Raw genomic sequence first — 25,885 nt, forward strand, 5'->3', positions numbered from 1 at the left:
TTTTACTTCCGCACCACTATATCGCGAAAAATCGATTATCGCGAGGGGTCTTGGAACGGAACCCTCGCGATACTCGAGGGATCACTGTATTTGTCTTTGAAGCATTTCTCCTAACCAAAGTCAAATTCTGTGAAAGTAGTAAACGAGGAATTGCTTCATTAATTCTATATAGTTATTGAATATAGTGCTGATGGCATTTTGAATTATTTTTCAGGTCCAGTGGTCCAGTTGCAATATTTTTTCCACACAAGATCATGCTGCTGCAGCTATTGCCAAAACTGGAATTCCTGGTAATGTTTTGCATTGTTAACAGTTATGAGCTTTTTTAGCCCTGTCGTCGTTGGTGTAAAGTAAGGGAGAACCAAAAAAAAATGTTGGAGGTTCCTAGAAAGATAGTTACTCCAACTGAATGTGTCCTATTGGGGTAACCTCCTTTTTTCCAGTGAAAATAAGAACACTAGAATGTTGCTTTATCATTAAAAAAATTAATGAAAATAAAAATCTGGAAGTGTAGGATAAAAACAATAGAGGTTCTATAGCAAGAAAGCTTTTGATCTTGAAACTAGCAGATATGTGATCTTTAAGGTTTTGCACTAAGGGATTAAATGCAGTAAGGGGTGCAGAATTGTTGCGGGTTGGCGGAGCCTCCTGGTGCCACCAGTTCTTAGAACTAGGTCGAACTGGGAACAACTCACCACTGAGTCACTGGATTCAATAATTTGAAAAAGGGTTACATTTCCTGTTTCAAAATATTGGATCCACTATAATGAATCTTCTAACTTCTAAGTGATTTTAATGTAAAGAGCAAACCAATAACATACCTTATATTGTTTTTGTTTTCTCAGAAGTGCTTAAGTCAGTGTTTCCCAACCTTTTTTGAGCCACGGCACATTATTCACATTTACAAAATCCTGGGAAACATTGAGTGGGTGGGTGGGTGGACTAAAAAAAGTTTGGACAAAAACTCCCTCTTCCTCCCTTTCGCTCTATTTCTCTCTCTCTCCATCTTTCTCTCCCTTCCTTCCTCTTTCTTTCCCTCTCTCTCTCCATCCCTCTTTTTCTCCCTTCCCTCCTCTCTCTTTTGCTCTCTTTCTCTCTCCCTCCTTTCCTCCCTCTACGTCTTTCCCTCACCCTCCTTCCCCCTTCTTTCTCTCTCTCTCTTACTTTCTCTCTCTCTCTTTCTGACTTTCTCCCTCCCCCCTCTCTCTCCCTCTCTCTTTCTCTCTCTCTCTTTCTTGCTATCTCTCTCTTTCTCTCTTTTTTGCTTTCTCTCTCTTTCTCTCTCTCCCCCCCTCTTTCTCTCTCTCCCTCTCTTGCTATCTCTTTCTCTCTCTTGCTATCTCTCTCTTTCTTTCTCTCTCTCTTTCTCGTATACCACGGCGCAGCAACGGCATTGGGCAGTAGTCGTGGGGCGGCGGCAGGGTGGTCAGCTGTGAGGCAGAGCTCCGGAACAGAGGCACCGACGGCGGCGGCTGGACATGTTGCTAGACGCCGTACATGCTGCCGTTGCACTGGGCATGGGCGTAGGGCTGGAGCCTCCGTCCCGGCCCAGCCAGCAGGCAAGTGCCAGCCATGCAATGCCAGCATGTACAGTGTACAGCAACATGTCCAGCCCCCGCCGTCGGTGCCTCTGTCCTGGAGTTCTGGCTCGCAGCCGCCCACCCTACCGCCGCCCAGCGGCTACTGCCCGGTGCCGCTGCTGCCGCCGCCCTCCCACCGCCATCGTCCCAGGCCCCAAGGCTCACCTGCTGCCGCCGCCAGGGAAGCTCCAGCTGGGCGGGGCACTGCAGCTGCCGGAAAACTTGGAAGGTGCAAAGAAGGAAGCTCAGCTTCCGGTCTCACAACTTTTTGCTCTTCGCACTCTCAGCAAAAAGTTGCGAGACCAGAAGCTGAGCTTCCTTCTTCGCGGCACACCTGACCAGGTCTCGCGGCACACTAGTTGGGAAACACTGGCTTAAGTGACATGGATTTTTACACACTAGGGAATCTTCAGTATAGTGAAGTGTGTTTTCACAATATTTAAGAATATCTTAGACTTTGAAAATTTACAATTCTTGTTTGTAACAATATAATTTCTTTGCAAACTGGAGCCTGATGTAGACTTTAGAGTAATTTTTTTTGACAAATGAAGTGTGATAGCTTCTAATCAGTGGTACAGCTGCTTTGCTGGTAGAATAGTAATGTAGAATAGCTGTGCTCATGTATTCAAGGCAGAGAGGTGCCCCTGAAATCTGCACCGTTTTACGATGTGGCTTAGTTTTGCAAAAACGTGGAGTGATAGATCTGATGATTAAACTGCTTGGAATTTTAACATTAACTATTTTTGTGAGGAAAAGCAAAAAGTTCTCATTTTATTGGCTTAATCATGACTAACAAGGATTATGATTATGCTTCATTCCCATGAAAATAAATAGACGCGAAGCTCCACTTGCTGCCTTGGATTTAGCTTGGTAAGAATATATAGCAGAGGCTATGGAATATATATCCTTAATAAGTCTGCATAGGGAATAAGGCTGCATGATCTACATAGGGAATAATGTCTTGGAATTAGAGAAAGGTAAAGAAATAGAACAAAGCACAAATGAATGAATACTATAGTCTTACTTGCACGGTAATCTGCAAAATAATAATACACAATTTATATACCGCCAGTTCTCAGTTGCTCTGAGCAGCTTACACCAATTAAAGGGTTGGTGATGATGCTGAAATAGATGTTTCTAGAATAGATGGAAGACAGAAAGACAGATTCACTTTTAATCTAGTTAATTAAAAAAACATATAGTTTAACTGCTTTGGTTTATGTTACTGCAGGGTCAGGCCCCTTTACATCTCAGACATATTCTTGGAAATAAAGATAACACTGGTGAAAGGCTCTTCATAATTCATTTACAAGCAAAATCATGGAGCCCATGGAACCCAAAGTTCATCCTTAAAACATTTAGAAGGCAATTATTCTTTTCTTTTTTCTTTTTATTGGATTTGTATGCCGCCCCTCTCCGTACACTCGGGGCGGCTAACAACAATGATAAAAACAACATTTGACAATCCAATAATATAACAACTAAAAACCCTTATTTATAAAACCAAACATACACACAAACATACCATACATAACTTGTAGTGGCCTAGGGGAAAGGAATATCTCAACTCCCCCATGCCTGGCGATATAAATGAGTCTTGAGTAGTTTATGAAAGACAGGGAGGGTGGGGGCAATTCTAATCTCCGGGGGGGAATTGTGACCGGAAACTGATCGGCAGCCAATGCAAGCCACGGAGTGTTGAAGAAACATGGGTGAATCTTGGAAGCCCCACGATGGCTCTCGCGGCTGCGTTCTGCGCGATCTGAAGTTTCCAAACACTTTTCAAAGGTAGCCCCATGTAGAGAACGTTGCAGTAATCGAACCTCGAGGTGATGAGGGCATGAGTGACTGTGAGCAGTGACTCCCTGTCCAAATTATGTTTGTTGCAGAAGCCTTAACATGGTTAACTCCTGACATATATGTTAAAGAATGACTACATTGATTAGCAATTGGATTGGAGGAAGGGAATTGAAAATTGTGAGATTTTGATAGTCCTTTATTTTTTAAAAAAAAAAACTTGTTAGGTATATATTGGCTTGAGACCAAAGCAATGTGAAATGTGTCTCTTCACACTTGCTCCCAGCATCTGTGGATGTTCCTCACCCAGATCTTGCTGACATATCTGGCAGTTTTAGCATCTGAGGAGTGACCAGTTTGAAGAAGGATGATCTAGACCAGGGGTGGGGCAATTAATTTTGCCATAGGGCCGCATGAGAAATTGGGATGGTTTTAGAGGGCTGGACTAATATAATTAACTCAGTTCTACCCAATACTGTGTATATTATTGGGTAGAACTGAGATAATTATAATTATATATTATATATTTATATTATATTATATATTATATATTATATCTTGAACACCCAGTTCTTATCTAGAAAAGTTGGACCGACCTCCACATCTTGCCCAGGTCTGATCTAGACATTAATCTTTATCTTGAGTTAAATGTGTTCTTGCCTTTTCACAAATACCTTTTACATTTACATTTTGACCACACTTTTTTTACTGCTTTCCTCTTTTGAAAGATTTTTAGGTCAGAGTCATAGATCTGTGAGAAACTGATGAGTGCTGATCACAGTCTTAATAGTGGGGAAATTAGTTTTCTATGCAGAGAATATTTTTTACTGCCTCAAGGAAAATTTTACATTAGGACTTCCTGTCATTATGTTCTCAAACGTCACTCAATTGGTGATAACAGCACTCCTGAGAAAATTATAAGCCATATGGTCTATGTTTGATTTGTGTTTAGTGTACGCCTGGAAAGGAGAAACGGATGAAGAATATATATGGTGTATTGAACAGAGCCTCTACTTCAAGGATGGACAACCTCTAAACATGATTCTTGATGATGGTGGAGATCTCACCAGTTTGGTTCATACCAAATATCCTCAGCTCCTGAAAGGTAATTGTCTAGTCTTCCAAAATTTTCTAATTTATTGTACATTCAGAGTCACAGGGGAGGTAATTGTTTCATTTTTAAACGGATGACTGTGTGGGTAGGTAGAACTCAAATCACTCAAAACATTGCATTTCACTTGAAAGGCAAGAAACTCCCACCACGTATGTTGTGAGTCCCAATTGACTTAGCATATGGTAAGGGAGGATTTATTTGCATTAAACTTTGCCCCATTCCTCCAGAGTATACAGTACTAGGTGCTATTTAGTGTTGCCAATTGCTCTGCAACCTTTAGAAATACAGAATGGCCACTTTAGATATAAAGATTGGTTTGAACTCCTTTCCCAACTGACCTCGTTATTCTCATTTAGTGCACAAACCAGATATTGTGATTACCTCTCATATGGGGGAAACATTGTACAGTTTGGGGTATTATGGATATGAGATTCTGTGTAGTGCATTATAAGGTAAAAATACAGGGATGCACTACACAGAATCTCATATCAACAAAATTAACAAAAAGTTGATTAAAAGTTAAACATATTAACAAAAAGTATTTGAAAAAATTGAAATAAAAACCCATCCTTTTGTAAATACTGAACTTGTATGAAAAGCTTGATAAACCTACTTAAGTACCGTATTTATATTCTGGAAGTGAGATGTAGTATGTTTTCCCAAAAATAAGATCTTGTCATATATATTTTTGAGCCCTGAAATACGCCCTTGGGCTTATTGCCATGCACTCAAGCCCAATTGGACTTGCTATCAGGGGATGTCTTATTTTTTGTGGGGAGGGGGAACAGGCTACATTTTACATTTTGTGACCTTGTAAACTTGTTTACAATTGTTAAAATTGTTTCATGAAAAAAAATTCTGACCTGTATTGTAGCGTAGTTAGCATGAATCTGAAATTCTATAAATTTTAAATTACATTTAATAGCTTGGAGTCATTTTCTGCTCCCTTCCCTTTGGAAAATTCTCTGTATGAGCTATGCTCATACTTTTTTGCAGCCTTAAAAACAGTGTGGCTTCAACTGTAAAATAGTATTAGACAACCCATGCTTTGTTGGGCCATCATTTTAGAGATACAGTGTTCCCACGATTTTCACGGGGGATGCATTCCGAGACTGCCCGCGAAAGTCGAATTTCTGCGAAGTAGAGATGCGGAAGTAAATACACCATTTTTGGCTATGAACAGTATCCCAAGCCTTCCCTTAACACTTTAAACCCCTAAATTACAATTTCCCATTCCCTTAGCAACCATTTAGATTATTACTTATTTATTAAAGTTTATTTAAAAAAATGTTTTTTAAAGGCAGACAAAAGTTTGGCAATGACATATGATGTCATCGGGCGGGAAAAACCGTGGTATAGGGGGGAAAACCCGCGAAGTATTTTTTAATTAATATTTTTGAAAAACCATGGTATAGACGTTCCGCGAAGTTTGAACCCGCAAAAATCGAGGGAACACTGTATTCAGCCCAGCCCAGCAGGCAAGTAAGTAGCTGCTGCTGGGTAGAGGAGAGAATATGGGATTGTGAATCTGGCTTGGAAAATCTCATATTGAAACCCTATGAGAACTGAAGAAGCTGCTTGGAAGAGAAGTGAAATGTTTTCAGAGGGGGAAGAAAAAAACAAAGTCCACTTGCCTTTTAGAAAAAGCATCTTTGGGATAAACATGACCTGGATGATGGAGAATCTTCATGGACATTCTGTCATGGTGACAATTAAGACCATGTGATTGCAGAAGTAGCATTGGAACAGTTACATTCCCTTGGGAATCATGGGTTCTGGATTTTAGATACATTCTGTAAGCTACCCATTTGCGGTGCCTTGCTTGAAAGAATGTTGCTCTGTGATGCAATATTTCACCTGTTAAAAATCCTGACAATGAGAAGTTTCATCGTATATAGAACTTTTTCGTATTAATGAAATAATCCCAGATGACTCGAATAAGAAGAAATGCCATATATTTATTTATAGACTGAATAGGTTCCAAAACAAATATGCAATGATCTTTGCAACAAATATACAATGAATTTTTTTGGAAAGTAGGCAAACCAAATTTTTTTTGGGGAAAGTAGCCAATCAAAAGTATTCTTTGGATTTTGAGAAAAAACTTTTCTTTTGAAGATTTCCTTGAAAGCCCCCCCCCCCCAAATTTTTCAATCCTCTAAATCAGAGGTCCTCAAACATGGCCACTTGAAGACTTGTGGACTTCAACTCCCAGAATTCTCCAGCCAGTATAGTTGGCTGGAGAATTCTGGGAGTTGAAGTCCACAAGTCTTCAAGTGGCCAAGTTTGGGGACCCCTGCTCTAAATCTTACATTGTTCAGGAATATCCAAGGTTTTGCTGTCATGAATTACATGGTAAGCATCCCAATAGCAATTTGAGAAATAAATCAAAGTCCAAACCTTGGCCTTCTTCCAAATCCCGATTTATTAACGTAGCCATGTGGGATACAAACTGTAGCCAAAATGATACTAACTTTCCTAGGGTTCCCCACCCAGGTTAAGGTTCATCCCATATGCCCATGCCCCAAGTTCATCACGTTAACACTCCGGTTTTTTTGGCGACAATGATCCAACCCCGTATTTCTGGCTGAAGAAAGGATGACCTTTGAGTATTATGGAAGGAATGTTTTGTGGCTAGTAACTTTCCCTTCTCATGCAACCACCCCTCCCCAATTTCCATAGAACTATTCTAATTGGCAGGCCAAAGTCTCTACTCAAAGGACAGCTTGGGCTTGGCAATAAGTGGAAGATTCAAGGAAAGACAGAAAATGTTCAAGTACTCTGCTATGTTATGATATTTTCTTAGTCTGTATGTACTAGATTAGGAATTTAAATAATCAATAAAACACCAATAAAACCCTGGGATTTGAGGAGGAGCATTTTGAACTCTGGCTGCCAAAATAAATGCTTGTTTTTAAAAAAAAATAATTTCTGCCTCATCATGTTTTGCTGTTTGAAAGGCATTGATTTAGTAGTTAATGCAGTATTTCTGACAACCAGAAAGTCTGGCTTCCTGCTCTCATTTCATTTTCATTTCATTTTATTGGATTTGTATGCCGCCCTTCTCCGTAGACTCGGGGCGGCTAACAACAGTAATAAAAACAACGTGCAACAATCCAATACTAAAAACTAAAAACCCTTATTTTAAAAACCAATCATACATACAAACGTACCATACATAAATTGTGGAAGCCGAGGGGGAAAGAATATCTTAATTCCCCCATGCCTGACGACACAGGTGGGTTTTAAGAAGCTTGCGAAAGGCAAGGAGGGTGGGGGCAATTCTAATCTCTGGGGGGAGTTGGTTCCAGAGGGCCGGGGCCACCACAGAGAAGTCTCTTCCCCTGGGTCCCACCAAACGACATTGTTTAGTCGACGGGACCCAGAGAAGGCCAACTCTGTGGGACCTAATTGGTCGCTGGGATTCGTGCGGCAGAAGGCGGTCCCGGAGATAACCTGGTCCGATGCCATGAAGGGCTTTATAGGTCATAACCAACACTTTGAATTGTGACCGGAAACTGATCGGCAACCAATGCAGACTGCGGAGTGTTGGTGTAACATGGGCATATTTAGGAAAGCCCATGATTTATTTATTTATTTTATTTATTTATTATTTGGATTTGTATGCCGCCCCTCTCCGAAAACTCGGGGCGGCTCACAACAAGTGAAAAGACAATCCAATACATAATCCAATTAATTAAAATATTATAAATTTAAGAAAAACCCCTATACTAACATACACACATGATTGCTCTCGCAGCTGCATTCTGCACGATCTGAAGTTTCCGAACACTTTTCGAAGGTAGCCCCATGTAGAGAGCGTTGCAGTAGTCGAGCCTCGAGGTGATAAGGTCATCTTCCTTATTCATTTTTCTTTAGCTTTGCATTCTGTTTTTCCAAGAAACAGATGGCGTTCAATACAATTAATATAAAGCAGTAAAGTAATTAATCCCACAAATGAAAATCTTACACAGTAGATTAGAAAGTGCTCAGGCTTACCTTCTTTAGCTAAGCAACTGAAGCTTGCTTACACATAAAAACCAACCTAAATAAAAATGTCACTTTTAATTAATTAATAAATTAATTTCCAGTGAGAAAGATAAAATGACCAGTGCTTTAGGTTTTTACCAAATTTACCAACCTGTTTCACAAAATGTAAGATATATAACACACACACACAAACCAATTCAGAAAATTCAAATAAATTATTAGGGGTGGATTGTTTTGCTTTTCTTTTAGGAAGAAAAATGAATTGAATGAGGGCTCAGTGAATCAGTGCCATATAGACGAAGTGTCTCCAACTTTGGTAACTTTAAGACTTGTGGATTTCAACTCCCAGAGTTCCTCAGCCAGCAAAGCTAGTTGTGCAAATCTGGGAGTTGAAGTCCACAAGTCTTAAAGTTGCCAAGGTTAGAGACTCCTGATATAGACTGTATTAATTTCTCTTCCTTGAACTTTGAAGACAGGTAGAAATAGCATAATATCAAAATGCCCTTATCCCCTTAATAAATAGGTATTTATTGAGAAATAGCTTAATATCAAAATGCCTTTATCCCCAATAAATAGGTATTAATGTATAGTTTTGAAACTATGCCTGTCAAGAACTTTTCTTTCAGGATCAGAACTCAGGTCTTTATCATCAACACATAGTCTTTGATTTATGACTATAATTGAGCTCACAGATAATTGAAAATTGTGATCATTAAACATGTTCTCATGTGACTGCTGGTTTTATGGCCCTTTTTGAAGTGGTTGTTAAGCAAACACTATCACTATACAATCCAGTGGACTGTTTTTGCAAATAACTGGGAGTAAACATTGAGTAGAGGCCAAATTATTCATGGTCATGTAACTGTGGAATATTGCAAATAACCATATAGGCAAACTGGTTATCAAACACCCAAAATGAGATCATGGGACCAGAGAATGATACAGCCAACATAATTTCAAAATCAAGTTATAAGTAGTTTTTGGGAGTGTCCATTGTAACTTTGATCCTTAAGCAACAAGTTGAAAGTCAAGGACTACCTACAGTCTAGTATAGTACAAATCCATATTGTTTCAAGTGGCAATCCACATAATTAACAAACTGGATTTATTAATACATCGCAGTTAATAAAGATGACAAATGGAAAAAAAGTTCCTAAAGATAAAAATCAGCAAATATTGGAAAAACAAAAGCAACATTAATCTACAAATTTGAGCAAGGCTGTTCTCCAGTGCAGCAGTGAAACTGAAACCTGCAAGTTAATCCTCTAATGTCCTCTATTTTTAACAGCAGACAACAATAAGGAAACAGACCAAGATCTTTCAACATTGGTTCTTTTAGGGGCAATTATTTATTTATTTATTTATTGAAATTTTATTGCTACCTATTCACCCATCATGACTCAAGGCGGCTTACAGAATAAATGATCACATTTATACTGCCGCCCCGAGTCTTCGGAGAGGGGCGGCATACAAATCTAATAAATAAATAAATAAATAAATTTAAAACTAAAAGCTAACAAAAATAATCAAATAAATTAATGAGCAGAGATGGCGCAGCAGACAGAGTGCAGTACTGCAGGCTAACTGTAGATCTGTAGGTCAGCGGTTCAAATCTCATCACTTGCTCAAGGTTGACTCAGCCTTCCCTCCTTCCGAGGTGGGTAAAATGAAGACCCGTATTGTGGGGGCAATATTATTGCTGGTTCTGTTAAAAGTCTGCACTGGTTGCCGATCGGTTTCCGGTCACAATTCAAAATGTTGGTTATGACCTATAAAGCCCTTCATGGCATCGGACCAGAATATCTCCGGGACCGTCTTCTGCCGCACGAATCCCAGCGACCAGTTAGGTCCCACAGAGTTGGCCTTCTCTGGGTCCCGTCGATTAAACAATGTTGTTTGGCGGGACCCAGGGGAAGAGCCTTCTCTGTGGCGGCCCTGACCCTATGGAACCAACTCCCCCCAGATATCAGAGTTGCCCCCACCCTCCTTGCCTTTCGTAAGCTCTTAAAAACCCACCTCTGTCATCAGGCATGGGGGAATTGAAATATTCCCTTCCCCTAGGCTTATAAAATTTATGTATGGTATGACTGTATGTATGACTGATCTCTTAAATTGGGGTTTTTTAGATTTTTTTAATATTAGATTTGTTCACGATGTCTTTTTATTGTTGTTAGCCACCCCGAGACTACGGAGAGGGGCGGCATACAGATCTAATAAATAAATAAATAAATAAATTAATTAATTAAAAATAAATGAATGAATGAATAAATAAATAAATAAATAAGTGCTATTGCTAATATATTGTAAGCCGTCCTGAGACTATGGAGAATGGTGGCATTTTAAAAAAATCAAATTAATTAATTAATATAGTACAATGTAACAAAATCACACACACCTCCACCTCCCACCCACCCCGCTTCAGCAGCAGATCACATGAGCCATTTAGTGGGCTCCATACCGCTTTGTGATCCCCAGGCCTGCTGGCAGAACCAGGTCTTCAGCGCCTTCCGTAAGAGTATTAGAATAGAGGCCATTCTAATCTCTGGAGGGAATGATGTTCCAGAGAGAGAGAGAGACACCCGGAGAAGACCCTTCTTCTGGGCCCCACCAGGTGTATCTCTCTTGGGGATTGGACCCGCAACATTCCCTGCCTCCCTGCTCTGATGGGTTGGGTAGATATGACCGGCAAGAGAAGATCTCTCAGTTATCCCTCTGGAGCCATGAAGAGTTTTAAAGGTTACAACCATCACCTTGAATTGCGCCCGGAAGCAAATTGGTAACCAATGCAGCTCCCGCAGTAGAGGTAATACATGTGCACACCAGGGTCTGCACAAAACCATGTGGGCCACTGAGTCTTCGGAGAGGGACGGCATACAAATCTAATAAATTATTATTAATTATTATTATTTTGCACCAACTGGAGCTTCTGGGTGCTCTTCAAGCTCTAGGGCATTACAATAGTCAAGATGAGAAGTGACTAGGGTATGAGTGAGTGTGAGTAGGGACCGTTGGTCCAGGAAAGGCTGTAACTGATGCACAACCTACAGTTGCGCAAAGGCCCTCCTAGCCTTTATGCACATGGTCTCATTGGGGTAGTGCCACCCCATCCAACACCAAAGGTGGCAATTCTCCCTGAGTCAACAAACCCCAAACCCAGAGCCACTCAGTCTTGCAAGGGTCTAGTTTCAACCCATTGCTCCCCATCCAACTTCTAACAGTCTCCAGGCACTACTAGAGGGGGGGTGGGAACACCTTCACTTAACTCACCATGGGCCGAGTCATACAACTGAGTATCATTAGCATATTTGTGTTATCTCAGTCCGTGGTGACGGATGATCTGAGCCAGCAGCTTCATATAAAAATTGAACAGGAGCTCAGAGAGTTCTGAGCCCTGTGGAACCCGTAAAGCAGTGGGTACGGGCTGGTTCTCCCCCCCCCCCCCAATTAACACTGACTCAGAACAGCTGCAGAAGGAAGGAAATGAACCAGGATAGCACAAGGGTTCCCACTCTCCTTCACCGAAGCCCCCCCCCCAGAGAATACTATGGTTGATGGTATGAACGGCCGCCGAGAGGTCAAGTACAGTAAGGATAGATGCACTACTCCCATGCCACTCCTGCCACACCAAAAATGTGACAGATGCCATTTATGGCCCAAATCCAGGCCTGAATCCTGACTGGTAGGAGTCGAGATACTGTAATCCGTTTCATCCAGAAACCTCTGGAGCTGCCACGCGACCACCTTCTCAACAACCTCCCCCAAAATCTCATCACCAGCTCAAGGTTCACTCAGCCTTCCATCCTTCCGAGGTGGGTAAAATGAGGACCTGGATTGTGGGGGCAATAGCCTAGCTCTGTTAAAAAGTGCTATTGCTAACATGTTGTAAGCCGCCCTGAGTCTAAGGAGAAGGGCGGCATAAAAATCAAATAAAATCAAATAAAATCAAATAAAATTAAATAAATAAATAAATAAATAAATAAATAAGATTGGAGACAGGTTGTAAATTATCCAATAGAGTAGAGCCCAGTGATGGCTTCTTAAGAAGTAAGCAGACCATAGCCTGCTTAAAGTGCTGGGGCACTGCCCCTTCCTGTAGGGAAGCATTAATCACTGCAAGAGTCTAATGATACTGCTGGTTTAACAAGTCCATCAATATTACATAGGCATTATTACATTAGTCGACATTATATAATTACTTTATGCACTGGCTGCTGATCAGTTTCCGGTCACAATTCAAAGTGTTGGTTATGACCTATAAAGCCCTACATGGCAACGGACCAGAAAACCTCCAGGACCACCTTCTGCCGCACGAATCCCAGCGGCCAGTTAGGTCCCACAGAGTTAGCCTTTTCCGGGTCCCATCGACGAAACAATGTCGTCTGGCGGGACCCAGGGGAAGAGCCTTCTCTGTGGCGGCCCTGGCCCTCTGGAATCAACTCCTCCCAGAGATTAGAACTGCCCCCACCCTCTTTGCTTTTCGTAAGTTATTGAAAACTTTGTAGCCAGGCATGGGGAAATTTACAAAAACCCCAACTATCTTGGTTTGTGCATGGTTTGATTGGATTGTGTGATTATTTAACTATAAGAGTTTTTAAATTGTTTTTTAAATATTGGATTTGTAGACTGTTTATTACTGTTGTGGGCCGTCCCGAGTCTTTGGAGAGGGGCGGCATACACATTTAATAAATTATTATTATTATTAATTATTATTACTTCGAGGCTTTGGACATTTTATAATCATTTAAGCAAAAATGGGAACAATTGTTCAGGGTCAGTGCTGCCCTGGACTTTTTAGAGATATGGAAGAGGCTACACAAAATAGGCAGGTACAAGTAACTGAAGTAATTACAGTTAATTAAACTTAAAATACAGTTAATATGGTCATTTATTTATGCTAAATATAGTTATATGCTATAACTGTATGTTGTATGCATGCATGTATATATGTAGAAAGAAACCAAAATTGTAGAAGTATAGAAGCTTTTGTAGCCATGGTAGAGGATACACTTACTAATACAGTAGGTAGCTTACTGTAAGAATTTCTTAAGCTGTAATAATAGGTTATAATTTTTTACATAATCTTTTAAAATAAAATTGCAGATGCATCAGTGAATCAGTAAAACCATGCACTAAAAGTAAAAGGGAGACTAATTGGTAACAGATATAAAATTATGTAAATAAGGTTTTGCAAAATGCCCACTAGAGGGAGGCCTTGCATTTTCTATTGTCCCAGTCATTCTTACTTTACATTAACAAACAATATATTGCCAAGTCTATTTTTACTCATCAGCTATATTTCAGGAGAGATATAGGGTAGACTATTCCTTTGTCCATCTAGAAGTCATTAGTGTTCAACTTTTTTTCTCCTTTCATTTTTCTAATGCTAAGAGGTGCAAATAGGGATATACAGTGATACCTCGTCTTACAAACCCCTCGTCATACAAACTTTTCGAGATACAAACCCGGGGTTTAAGATTTTTTTGCCTCTTCTTCCAAACTATTTTCACCTTACAAACCCAAGCCGCCGCCACTGGGATGCCCTGCCTCTAGACTTCTGTTGCCAGTGAAGCGCCCCTTTTTGCGCTGCTGGGATTTCCCTGAAGCTCCCTTCCATAGAAAACCCCACCTCTGGACTTCCGTGTTTTTGCGATGCTGCAGGAGAATCCCAGCAGCGCAAAAATGGGTGTTTCGCTGGCAACAGAAGTCCGGAGGTGGGGTTTCCCAGCGAGGAGAGCCTCAGCGAAATAACAGCATCACAAAAACACAAAACTCCAGAGGTAGGGTTTCCCATGGAGGGGAGCCTCAGAGGAATCCCAGCAGCACAAAAACGGGCACTTCAGCTGGCAAAAGGGGTGAGTTTTGGGCTTGCACGCATTAATCGCTTTTCCATTGATTTCTATGGGAAACATTGTTTCGTCTTACAAACCTTTCACCTTACAAACCTCGTCCCGGAACCAATTAAGTTCATAAGACGAGGTATCACTGTACTTGGTTCTTGGTACTTGGCCTCATTTTTCTTAAAATGTTCTTTTTTTCCTGCTGCTTCCCCGCGATCCAAATATTTATATTCAATATGATCAGGGATGAAACGCTACCGGATGTGCCTAGTTCAGCTGTATTAGTAACGATAGCTGCCGGTGGTTTGGAGAATTGGTAGCGGTGGTAGCGTGAGGCTCTGCCCATCCACCTGGAAGTCGCCATTTTCTTTTAAAACCCTTTTAAAACCCTCTGCGCATGCACAATGGCTTCTGGGCATGCGCAGAGGCTGAAAAAGCACAGGTGATGGTGATGTGTGCATGAAGCGGGCGCATACACTTCCAAACCAGTAGGGAAGATAAATAGATTTCACCAAATGTATTTAATGGCTGGAAGTGATATCAAGCTATTTCATTATCAGAATTCTGATACAAAATTTGTCTCCCTGAATATGCAGTCTGTTAAAATACTATATTAACAGGGCCATTGGTTATCAGTTAAGATAATGACAGCAAAGCTATGGTTATACAAGGCTATTGTTCACTTCTGGGAAACACTCTTTGATTGGTTTAAGAGTTAAATTTTATATTCTTGTAGTAGTTCTTTGTTCAATGAAAAGTATTCCTAAATTTCACTTACTACAGTACACTTACTTTCCCATAGGAAATCCAGTATCCATGGAACGCAAAACTAAAGAGACAAACTAATGCTGACCACACCGTCTCAAAAATACACCTCCTTTCTAATTATCTCTTTTTTCATCGTGAAATAAAAGAGATAATTTAAAATGAAAGATAATTACTTTATAAATATTCTAAAATCCTTAATAAAACTGTTATATTAGGTCAATCGTGATTGTAGAATTACGTTCAAAGTTTCAAGTTCAACAAAGTCCATTGTTAAATCTACATTTGGTTTCAATCTTCTGGGGAAAAAGGAATAAATTAAAAGTCATGTAAACTGGGGGCTATCAAATTGCATGTACTGAGTAAGCTGATTAGGCTGATGAAACAAGTTTAATGTAATTTATAAAACACACAGTCCAGTTTGGCTTTTCTTGTTTCTTAATTCCATTCATCTTTCAAAAAGCCTGATGTAAGTTAAAACTGAGTTGGAACATCTGAATTCTGTTCCGAGGTTCCATTTAAGGCTGTAGCAACTTTATCTATCTATCTATCTATCTATCTATCTATCTATCTATCTATCTATCTATCTATCTATCTATCTATCCATTTATCCATTTATTTACTTATCCATTTATTTACTTATTTATCCATTTATTTATTTATTTATTTATCCATTCATTTATTCATTCATTCATTCATTCATTTATTAGATTTGTGATGGTGAACCTATGGCACGTGCGCCACAAGTGGTACCTGAAGCCATATCCGAGGGCATGCAACACATTGCCCTCTATGAGCTCCAGTGCTCATGCATGCACTGGCCAGCTGATTTGCAGCCTTCTGGGGGGGGGCATTTTTGCCCTTCCTAGGCTTCAAGAAGGCTTCCTCCAAAAGCTGTGCCAAGCAGCAGAGTGCCAGAGTCAGGCTGCCCTGCCAAAGGGATGAAACGAGACAGTGTCAGCCATTTCCTGGCACCAAAGCGGAAAGGGCCCAGTAGAGCAGCTCTGAAGGCACAGCAAAGAGAAGGGGCAAGGGAGTGATGGGCAAAGTCCATTTTGGCTGAAATAATGGGTGCTCATTGGGGGACGGAACAGGCGCTCCAAAGGGCTCACCAGGCAACCGCCTGGGCTGTCCACGCCTCTACCACTGCCTCCTTATTCTCTTACATGTCATTCGGTGGCTGAGACAACTCCAGGAGCGCCGCCTTCTCTCTGACCTCAGGGCCAGCCAGGACCTCAACAAATGTCTGGCCACAGCCCAGTTCACATCTGACGCCACCCTTTAACCAACCCGCTGTGCTGCCAAAGCCATGGAGTCTCCATTGTGGCGCCTGGCATCTGTCCCCTTAAGGGGCCAACAGTTGTTTGGGGAAGCTTTAGACGCCATCATGATTGAGTCGCAGGACAAGAGGAGGGTTCTCCCTTCCCTTCCCTGTAAGAGTTCCTTTCGTCCCTTCCCCTACAACAGGCATTCCTTTCTGGCTCTTGACCAAGGCCCAGGGTATGGGAGGTTTCAGAGCCAATCTGAAACAACAGGATCAGGACAGGAGCGGCAAAGGCAGACAATGCAGGCGGCCCTTTCGCGGCTCAGGAGATCGTTCCTTCCACCGTGATGTGAGATCTTGCTCGATCGTCCCATTAGGGGTTGCTTCACCCTCTTCAATAGCTGATGGGAGGAGACTACCATATTTTTCAGAGTATAAGACTCACCTTTTTCCTCCCTAAAAGAGGCTTAAAATTCAGTTGCGTCTTATACTGTGAATGTAGCTTTTTTTTGAAGCTTTTTTTCAGCCCTAACTAGTTGCTAACGATCTTCCCAGTTCTTACCTTGCAAGCTCTTTCATTGTTACTCTTTGTGAAGAATGTTTTCCTAGCCCTAAGTCTTTGCAGAGTTTTTTTTTCAATGCTTTACTTGCTCCGAATGTTTCTTTCCAGCCCTTACCAGGTGCTAATAATTTTCCCACCTCTTACTTGCTTGCAAGCTCTTTCATTGTTACTCTCTCCAAATAAGGTTTTTTAAAGCCCCAACCAGGGGATTAAATAATGTGCTGAAGCTGACAAGACTAAGGTCACTAGCCAGATGAATATCTGGTAAGCAGATTCTTTTCCATATTTTCCTCCCCAGAAACTAAGGTGCGTCTTATACTCCAAAAAATAAAACTTCTTAAAACTTCTGATGCATGGATTTGGGAGACTGTTTCCTCTGGGCTTTCTATATAATTCCTCTCCACCCTCCTGGGGTATTTCATTTGATGACCTGTGTCTTCCAACCCTGACAAACTGGTACTCATGGATGCTGCCACCCAGCACCTGCTGGATATTTGAGCCATTCAGATGTTGCCTGAGAACCAGCAGGGGCACCAGTTTTATTCTATCTTGTTTGCGGTCTCCAAATCCTCAGATAGGTGGAGAGCAATTATTGATTTGAAGTGTGTAAATCGTTTTTTACACTTAGGACGATTGCAGCATCTCCATGGTCATCAACATGATCAAAATTCAGACACTTGGCAACTAATTCATATTTATGATGTTTGCAGAGTTCTGGGATCATGTGATGAGTTTCAAGGTTCCAAATAGCATCTAAAACTAAATCAGAGTCTGGGGCAAAGGATTTTTCAAAGTTCCAATTTATTAACAAAGCCATGTTGGTACATCTGGGAGAAACTCGAATCTGAAGTCCCAGGGGTTTCTCCATCCAATTGAACGTTTAAGCCCTTGTCCCCACATCCCCAAGTCCATCACGTCAACCAATCTTCACTTGCCAACTTGGCAGCAACTCCCATCTCCTTCCGTGCAGGCTCAGAAGTGCGAAGACAAAGGATGACCTTGACCATCTAGAAGGAATTTGTTATGGCTACATGCAGACATCCCTCATGCAATTACCCCTCTCAAATTCCCACAGCTGAGAATACATTTTAAAATAGAAAAATGTGTGGCAGGCCTGATAATCACCTTTTGGCAATCTGGCAGTCAGAGTCGATGGGGAAGGCAAATTCACTTAAGAACTGCGTTACTGATTTTAATAACCGTTTTGATTTACTTAACATAGAAACATAGAAGATTGACGGCAGGAAAAGACCTCATGGTCCATGGTCTACGGAGAGGGGCGGCATACAAATCTAATAAATAATAATAATAAATAATAATAATCTAGTCTGCCCTTATACTATTTCCTGTATTTTATCTTAGGATGGATCTATGTTTATCCCAGGCATGCTTAAATTCAATTTCTGTGGATTTACCAACCCCGTCTGCTGGAAGTTTTTTCCAAGCATCTACTACCCTTTCAGTAAAATAATATTTTCTCACGTTGCTTCTCATCTTTCCCCCAACTAACCTCAGATTGTGCCCCCTTGTTCTTGTGTTCACTTTCCTATTAAAAATACTTCCCTTCTGAACCTTTTAACGTATTTAAATGTTTTGATCATGTCCCCCCTTTCCCTTCTGTCCTCCAGATTATACAGATTGAGTTCATTAAATCTTTCCTGATAAGTTTTATGCTTAAGACCTTCTACCATTTTTGTAGCCCGTCTTTGGACCCGTTCAATTTTATCAATATCTTTTTGTAGGTGAGGTCTCCAGAACTGAATACAGTATTCCAAATGTGGTCTCACCAGCGCTCTATACAGCGGGATCACTGTCTCCCTCTTCCTGCTTGTTATACCTCTAGCTATGCAGCCAAGCATTCTGCTTGCTTTCCCTACCGCCTGACTGCACGGCTCACCCATTTTGAGACTGTCAGAAATCATTACCCCTAAATCCTTCTCTTCTGAAGAAGAGGCATGAAAAATGATAAAAAGTGGTTGAGGATCAGCTGTAGTCAATTAGCAAAATTTTACATGTTTTTGAACACCGTATCTTAACAGATGTAGTCTCAGTGTGCAAAATTATGATGCTGTAGCAATGCATCCATAAATCCTGATTCGAATCCCTCCGTGAAAAAGGATTTGATCCCCATCATTAACATAACAGTTTGAAGTAAGCATAGGATTATTTTATATCAGCTCTTTGAAATTCAGATAATGTTCCAAACAGCTTCAAGATGTCTGAGAATGTTGTATATTGTTGTTTGTCACTGAGGGAAGATCCTTCTTCCTGGGTTAACCTTGAAAGCCCTCCTTGATCATACATATTGTTTTCTTCTGCCCATGCACTAGATAAAGTGAACTAGGAAAGTGAACACAAGAACAAGGGGACACAATCTGAAGTTAGTTGGGGGAAAGATCAAAAGCAACATGAGAAAATATTATTTTACTGAAAGTGTAGTAGATCCTTGGAACAAACTTCCAGCAGACGTGGTTGGTAAATCCACAGTAACTGAATTTAAACATGCCTGGGATAAACATATATCCATTGTAAGATAAAATACAGGAAATAGTATAAGGGCAGACTAGATGGACCATGAGGTCTTTTTCTGCCATCAATCTTCTATGTTTCTATGTTTCTGTGATATTTATTCTGAAGTCTTCAAATCTTTAAAAAAATTACAGCTGAAATAAAATAAATAGATGGTCAAAGATTAAGTTCTTATATGTGTAAAAAAGGGATTGGTTATGTGTGTCCATTATTATCGTCTGTCATCCTGCCAGAATAAAATCTAAGATTTCCTCCGGTAAGAGGTAGTGCAGTAAATTCTGTTGGATTTTTCCTTTGCAGGAATCAAAGGAATATCTGAAGAGACGACCACTGGTGTCCATAATCTTTACAAAATGCATGCCAATGGAACTCTGAAGTTGCCGGCTATTAATGTTAATGACTCTGTCACCAAGGTAACAACCAGTATTCTTATGTTCTATTTTATTTTTCCTTGAAAAAAGAAGGCAACTTACTGTTTCTTCATATTTTACATGAAGTGTTGTTTCCGTATCCTGTTTTATGTGTACAGTGTTCCCTCGATTTTCGCAGGGGATGCGTTCCGAGACCGTCTGCGAAAGTTGAATTTCCGTGAAGTAGAGATGCGGAAGTAAATACACTATTTTTGGCTATGAAAAGTATCACAAGCCTTCCCTTTAACACTTTAAACCCCTAAATTACAATTTCCCATTCCCTTAGTAACCATTTAGATTATTACTCACCATGTTTCTTTATTAAAGTTTATCAAAAAAATATTTATTAAAGGTGGACGAAAGTTTGGTGATGACATATGACGTGATTGGGTGGGAAAAAACGTGGTATAGGGGGAAAAACCATAAGTATTTTTTTAATTAATATTTTTGAAAAACCGTGGTATAGACTTTTCGCGAAGTTCAAACCCGCGAAAATCGAGGGAACACTGTATATGACTACCATATTTTTCAGAGTACAAGATGCACCTCTTCTCCCCTAAAAGAGGGTGGAAGTATCAGTGCGTCTTATACACCAAAATACAGCCATTTCTTTGCTGTCCCAAAGCCCTGCCTCCCGCATCTTATTTTTGTGTAAAATGGGCCAGGTGTTTTGCAAAAATAGGGTGGACAGAGGGTCTGGGAAGCCTGCAGGGAGTTCCTGGGTGCTGGGGGATGGCAAAAAAACTTCCAAGTTACATGTATTCATTTTGTTTACTACAGTTTCATATATCTCTACTTCAGTGGTTCTCAACATTGCTAATGCCGCGACCCCTTAATACAGTTCCTTATGTTGTGGTGACCTCCAACCATAAGTCTAGCGCCAATTCTCCCTACAGAGCTTTAAGCTGATTGGCAGGAAGGTCAGAGGGATACCCCCACTGTAAACACCTGATTGGTTCAATTGTAAAAATATGTTCCAAGGCACCAGAACAGAAGCTTTAGTTCCTAACACCATGAGAAATTTGTCTTTTCTAAAGGTATTAGGTGACCCCTGTGAAATGGTTGTTCGACCCCCAGGGGGGTCCTGACCTCCAGGTTGAGAACCACTGCTCTAATTGATAAATATTAAGCCTTTGTACATACAGTATGCAATGTTTTCATTTATCTGTAGTTTTGGCTTCATTTTTTGAATTTTTAATCTACTTTTTAGTTGTCCAAATCACTAGAGTAATTCTAAGTGGCTTACTTATTAACATTAAAAACAGTAAACAGAAACAATTACAGTGGTACCTCTACTTAAGAACGCCTCTACTTAAGAACTTTTCTAGATAAGAACCGGGTGTTCAAGATTTTTTTGCCTGTTCTTAAGAACCATTTTCTACTTAAGAACCCGAGCCTGAAAAATTTCCCAGGAAATTTGAGAGCGGCACGAAGGCCCGGCCAGTTTCCTGCCATTCCCCCTTTAATCCCGGCCATCTTGGGCTTTTCTGGGCTGCCAGAGGAGCCTTTTGGTGGCGCTTAAGGAGGCTTTGGCAGTGCAGAGCGAACAAAGCATTTTCCTTTCTCTGGGTGCTTGGCGAGGGAATAAACCTCTGCCAGTGCCCAGAAAAAAGAAACTCTCCCTTCGCTCTGGGCAGCGACTGTCCTCCTCCTCTTCCTCTCTTCCTCCTCCTCCTCCTACCCAAATTCTGAGCTTTTATTTCTTTCCTAATGGGTTTGCACGCATTATTTGCTTTTGCATTGATTCCTATGGGAAAAGTTGCTTCTACTTACAAACATTTCTACTTAAGAACCTGGTCACGGAATGAATTAAGTTCTTAAGTAGAAGTACCACTGTATTATGCAAAGGACAAAACAGTAGTGCATACTGTGCATCAGAGAAAGATAACAAAATCAAAAGCTGGTATTTCATTCACATTACGCTATCAGGAAGAGAATGAATACAATACAGGCACTGCTGAAAGGGTCCTGTTTGGGACCCTTTGTAATCTAGTATTGTTGCAGCCTTAGGAATCACCAAATGAATGTTCCACAGGGCAGGCACTGAAATGGAATAGGTTTTCCAACTAGATCCTGCTCAGTGGAAACGCTAGAGACCTGAACTCCTCCATATCTTAGTAATGGGACAAGAAGTGACAACAGAAAGTTGCCCCCATAGGTCTTAACAATCAAGATCTCAAACTTTGCTGATTTTCTAGCATCCAACATTTTTAAATTGGATTTTGATAATATTTTTTATTATTAATAATATTTTTATTACTTTATTATTGTTATTATAATTATTACAATTATTATTATTATTATTATTATTATTATTATTATTATTATTATTATTTATTAGATTTGTATGCCGCCCCTCTCCGAAGACTCGGGGCGGCTCACAACAACGATAAAAACAATATTATAATGGCACAAATCTAATATTAAAAAACTAAAAACCCTATCATAATTAAAAATCAAACAGCACATACATACGAAACATGAATTATAATAAGCCTGGGGGAAAGATGTCTCAAATCCCCCATGCCTGGCGGTATAGGTGGGTCTTAAGTAGTTTACGGAAGACGAGGGTGGGAGCAGTTCTAATCTCCGGGGGGAGTTGATTCCAGAGGTCCGGGGCCACCACAGAGAAGGCTCTTCCCCTGGGGCCTGCCAGATGACATTGTTTAGTCGACGGGACCCGGAGAAAGCCAACTCTGTGGGACCTTATTGGCTGCTGGGATTCGTGCGGTAGCAGGCGGTTCCGCAGGTTCCGCAGGTGAAAATATAAGACAGGGTCTTATTTTCGGGGAAATATGGTAATGCTGCTTGCACATTGCCTGTAGCTTATTCCACAGTTGCAACAAATAATCTGCAAGCAGCAACAGCATCCAATGAAGCCCCTTGCGATGGTCTCTCTCACTAAGACTGAAAGATACAATGTACAGTGGAGAAGTGCGCATTAGCCACATGGCAGAAAATGGAGCAACAACCCCCACCAGCAGCCCATCAGTCTCCCTGTTCTGCCTGGGTCACTCCAGAAGCCAATACCAACCCAAAAAGAGAATCCAGACACACTGGTAAAAGGCAAAGGCAGTTTATATAATTCAAGGAAAACACAGGTAACAGAAAATGTCCTTACAAACAGGAAAAACGCTGGAACTTCAAATATATACACGAAGGGAATAGTCCATGAAGCAATACCAGATTTTTGCTGCCAAGACGAAGCTGTAGAGAGCAAACAGACGCCTCCCATGAGTCTTCCAGACTGCGCGGCCACAAGCCAAGATCAGAGACGCTGAGAATCAAAACAGGTCACCGCAACTCCAATTGATAACACTCCACATGGCTTCAAGGCCTTGCCTGCCTTTTAAACCCTGCTGATGAGGACCACACCCAAACCCAGCTGTTTCTAATTCAATGGTGATAATATTTCTTTAACTGCTCCTTTCGTTGCTCTGAACGTCTCTGTCTCATGTCAATGACAGCTTGTGCGTCATCACCTAATGACTCCAAGCTACTGGCTGGGGAGAGCCCCCCCCCCCCCGGGGCTCTCATGCTGTTCTCCTTCATCCCATTCCTGACTCTCCTCTCCCCCGTCCGACTGTTCAGCCCCCTCCTCTGCGCTGTCATCCTCCTCCGGGCATGGAGCCAGCAGAGACACAGCTGGTCCCTGAGCAGCCTCAGGCTGAATCACAACACTCCCCAAAGAAGATATTTTTACTGCAAGAGAACATCTTGGAGTCTGAAAAGCATACTGCACAGCTGAATGAGATGAAGAAAGGGCAACTACATTGTAGTGGAACTGTGTAGATAATTGCTTATGGGAAGAAGAAAATTACCATTGGCTCCAGAACCTAAGCCACAATTCCCATAGTTATAAGCTTGTTTTGTTAACCGTAGTTCAATACTGGAATAGAGTCTCTTGAGCAACAGCAGCCACCCATGAGATGTTTAATAGTCTCTGCTTTCTTACCAGTAGAATTTAGCTCCGTACAGTAACAAGTAACAGCTGGGGGGTTTTTTGCTTTTACATGAAACTATAAAGAATGTTCAGTTTTCTTCAAATGCTCACTTTTCTTTCCTAGAGTAAATTTGACAACCTCTATGGCTGTCGAGAATCCCTCATTGATGGGATTAAGCGTGCTACTGATGTCATGATTGCGGGGAAAGTGGCTGTTGTAGCAGGCTACGGAGATGTTGGCAAAGGTTGTGCTCAAGCCTTGAGAAACTTTGGTGCTAGAGTCATCATCACAGAAATTGACCCCATCAATGCACTGCAAGCTGCTATGGAAGGTGAGAAGCAACTTGGTTATATGTTACAAGATGGCATTATCAGTATTAATTTGGTAGCTGTACATTGACTGTAATCATTTACTGTAGTGATTTTCTAGCATCCAGTACAGTGGAACCCCGACTTACGAGTTTAATTGGTTCCGGAAGGAGGCTCGCACGTCGAACAGCTCGTATGTCGAAACATTGTTTCCCATAGGAAACAATGTAAAAGCGATTAATGCGTGCAAGCCCGAGGGCTGAGGGGAAAAGACGTCGGCTGAAGCGGGGAAGTTCGCCAGGAGTCAGCAAAGAAGCCGCGCGTGTGTTTTAAAACATCGGAGCCGGCATGGGGAGGCTTTTAATCAGCCCCCGAGCCCCCAACCCGGACTCGGGGGTTGATTGAGAGCCTCCCCATGCCGGCTCCGATGTTTTAAAACACACGCACGGCTTTTCCGCTGCCTCCTAAAGCGGGGAAGTTCGCCAGGAGGCAGCAGAAAAGCCGCGCGTGTGTTTTAAAACATCGGAGCCGGCATGGGGAGGCTTTTAATCAGCCCCCGAGCATCCAACCCGGACTCGGGGGTTGATTGAGAGCCTCCCCATGCCGGCTCCGATGTTTTAAAACACACGCGAGGCTTTTCCGCTGACTCCTAAAGCGGGGAAGTTCGCCAGGAGGCAGCAGAAAAGCCGCGCGTGTGTTTTAAAACATCGGAGCCGGCATGGGGAGGCTCTCAATCAACCCCCGAGTCCGGGTTGGATGCTCGGGGGCTGATTAAAAGCCTCCCCATGCCGGCTCCGATGTTTTAAAACACACGCGCGGCTTTTCCGCTCGGAAGCAAAGCAAGCCAGCCCGGGTCTTCTCGGCTCGTATCTCGAATGTGAGCTCGTGAGTCGAGCAAAAATTTCTCTAATCTCGCAGCTCGTATCTCGAGTAGCTCATAAGTAGAGCTGCTCGTATGTCGGGGTTCCACTGTACAGTGTTTCTCAATCTTGGGTGTTTGAAGATGGGTGGACTTCAACTCTCAGAATCCCCCAGCCAGCAACGCTGGCTGGGGAATTCTGGGAGTTGAAGTCCAACCATCTTCAAACGCCCAAGGTTGAGAAACATTGATCCAGTATTTGGCTAGAAAAACTGATCCAAGACACTAGTATAATGCCCTTAACCACATTGCCATTATATTCAGTACACATCCTGTAGCTGACCAGCTGACAACTCTCTTGCATGGTGGAGAGACTGGAGATTGGAGAAGAAATTAGAAAAGAGTAAGCAGGCACACAATGGGAATATACAGCAGTTTTCTGGTGCCAGCAGCTGCCATCAAACTCATTATGTGGGTCCTTATTCTCTTCTAAATCCCTGGCCAAGGCTAGATGGCACTGGACAGAGTAAGAGATGGCTCTGAAGCCACTTGCCAAAACTTGGCACCATCACAATCCTCTCCTGTTAGTCAAACATTTCTTCACATCAAAGCAGCAAGCACCACGAGGACTCTATATTCCCAAGGCCAATTAACTTTAGCTTCCACTCTGCCAAGATGAAAAAGGAGTTCTAAGCCTGCATTACCTAAGCCATTTCTGTAGGCAGTCCCACAGTGGAGAAATTGGAGACAACTGTATTAGAAGACACTACACAGGTAAAAGTGACTGCTGACACTGGCTCAATGCTTTCAATATGATTACTGTCTTCTAATCCCTTTCTCTCCAAAATGAAGGCAAACATTAATTCCAGTCTTGGGGTGAGCATTCCAAAGGGCAGGAGATGGTTAGGAGGCAAACAAAATTTGCC

General features: G+C 41.6%; 1 protein-coding gene across 1 annotated transcript in view; it reads left to right on the forward strand.

The window, feature by feature from the left end:
- The window catches only part of AHCY (adenosylhomocysteinase), a 57,653-nt gene that overhangs the window by 7,986 nt on the left and 23,782 nt on the right, over nt 1-25,885 (forward strand). The window contains exons 3-6 of the mRNA XM_070744865.1: nt 215-290; nt 4,330-4,482; nt 19,739-19,851; nt 23,916-24,123. Coding sequence (XP_070600966.1) covers nt 215-290; nt 4,330-4,482; nt 19,739-19,851; nt 23,916-24,123 — 550 coding nt within the window. The remainder of the gene's footprint in view (nt 1-214; nt 291-4,329; nt 4,483-19,738; nt 19,852-23,915; nt 24,124-25,885) is intronic.

The sequence above is a fragment of the Erythrolamprus reginae genome, chromosome 3 (genome assembly GCF_031021105.1).
Source record: "Erythrolamprus reginae isolate rEryReg1 chromosome 3, rEryReg1.hap1, whole genome shotgun sequence".
In the NCBI taxonomy this organism is placed as follows: Eukaryota; Metazoa; Chordata; class Lepidosauria; order Squamata; family Dipsadidae; genus Erythrolamprus; species Erythrolamprus reginae.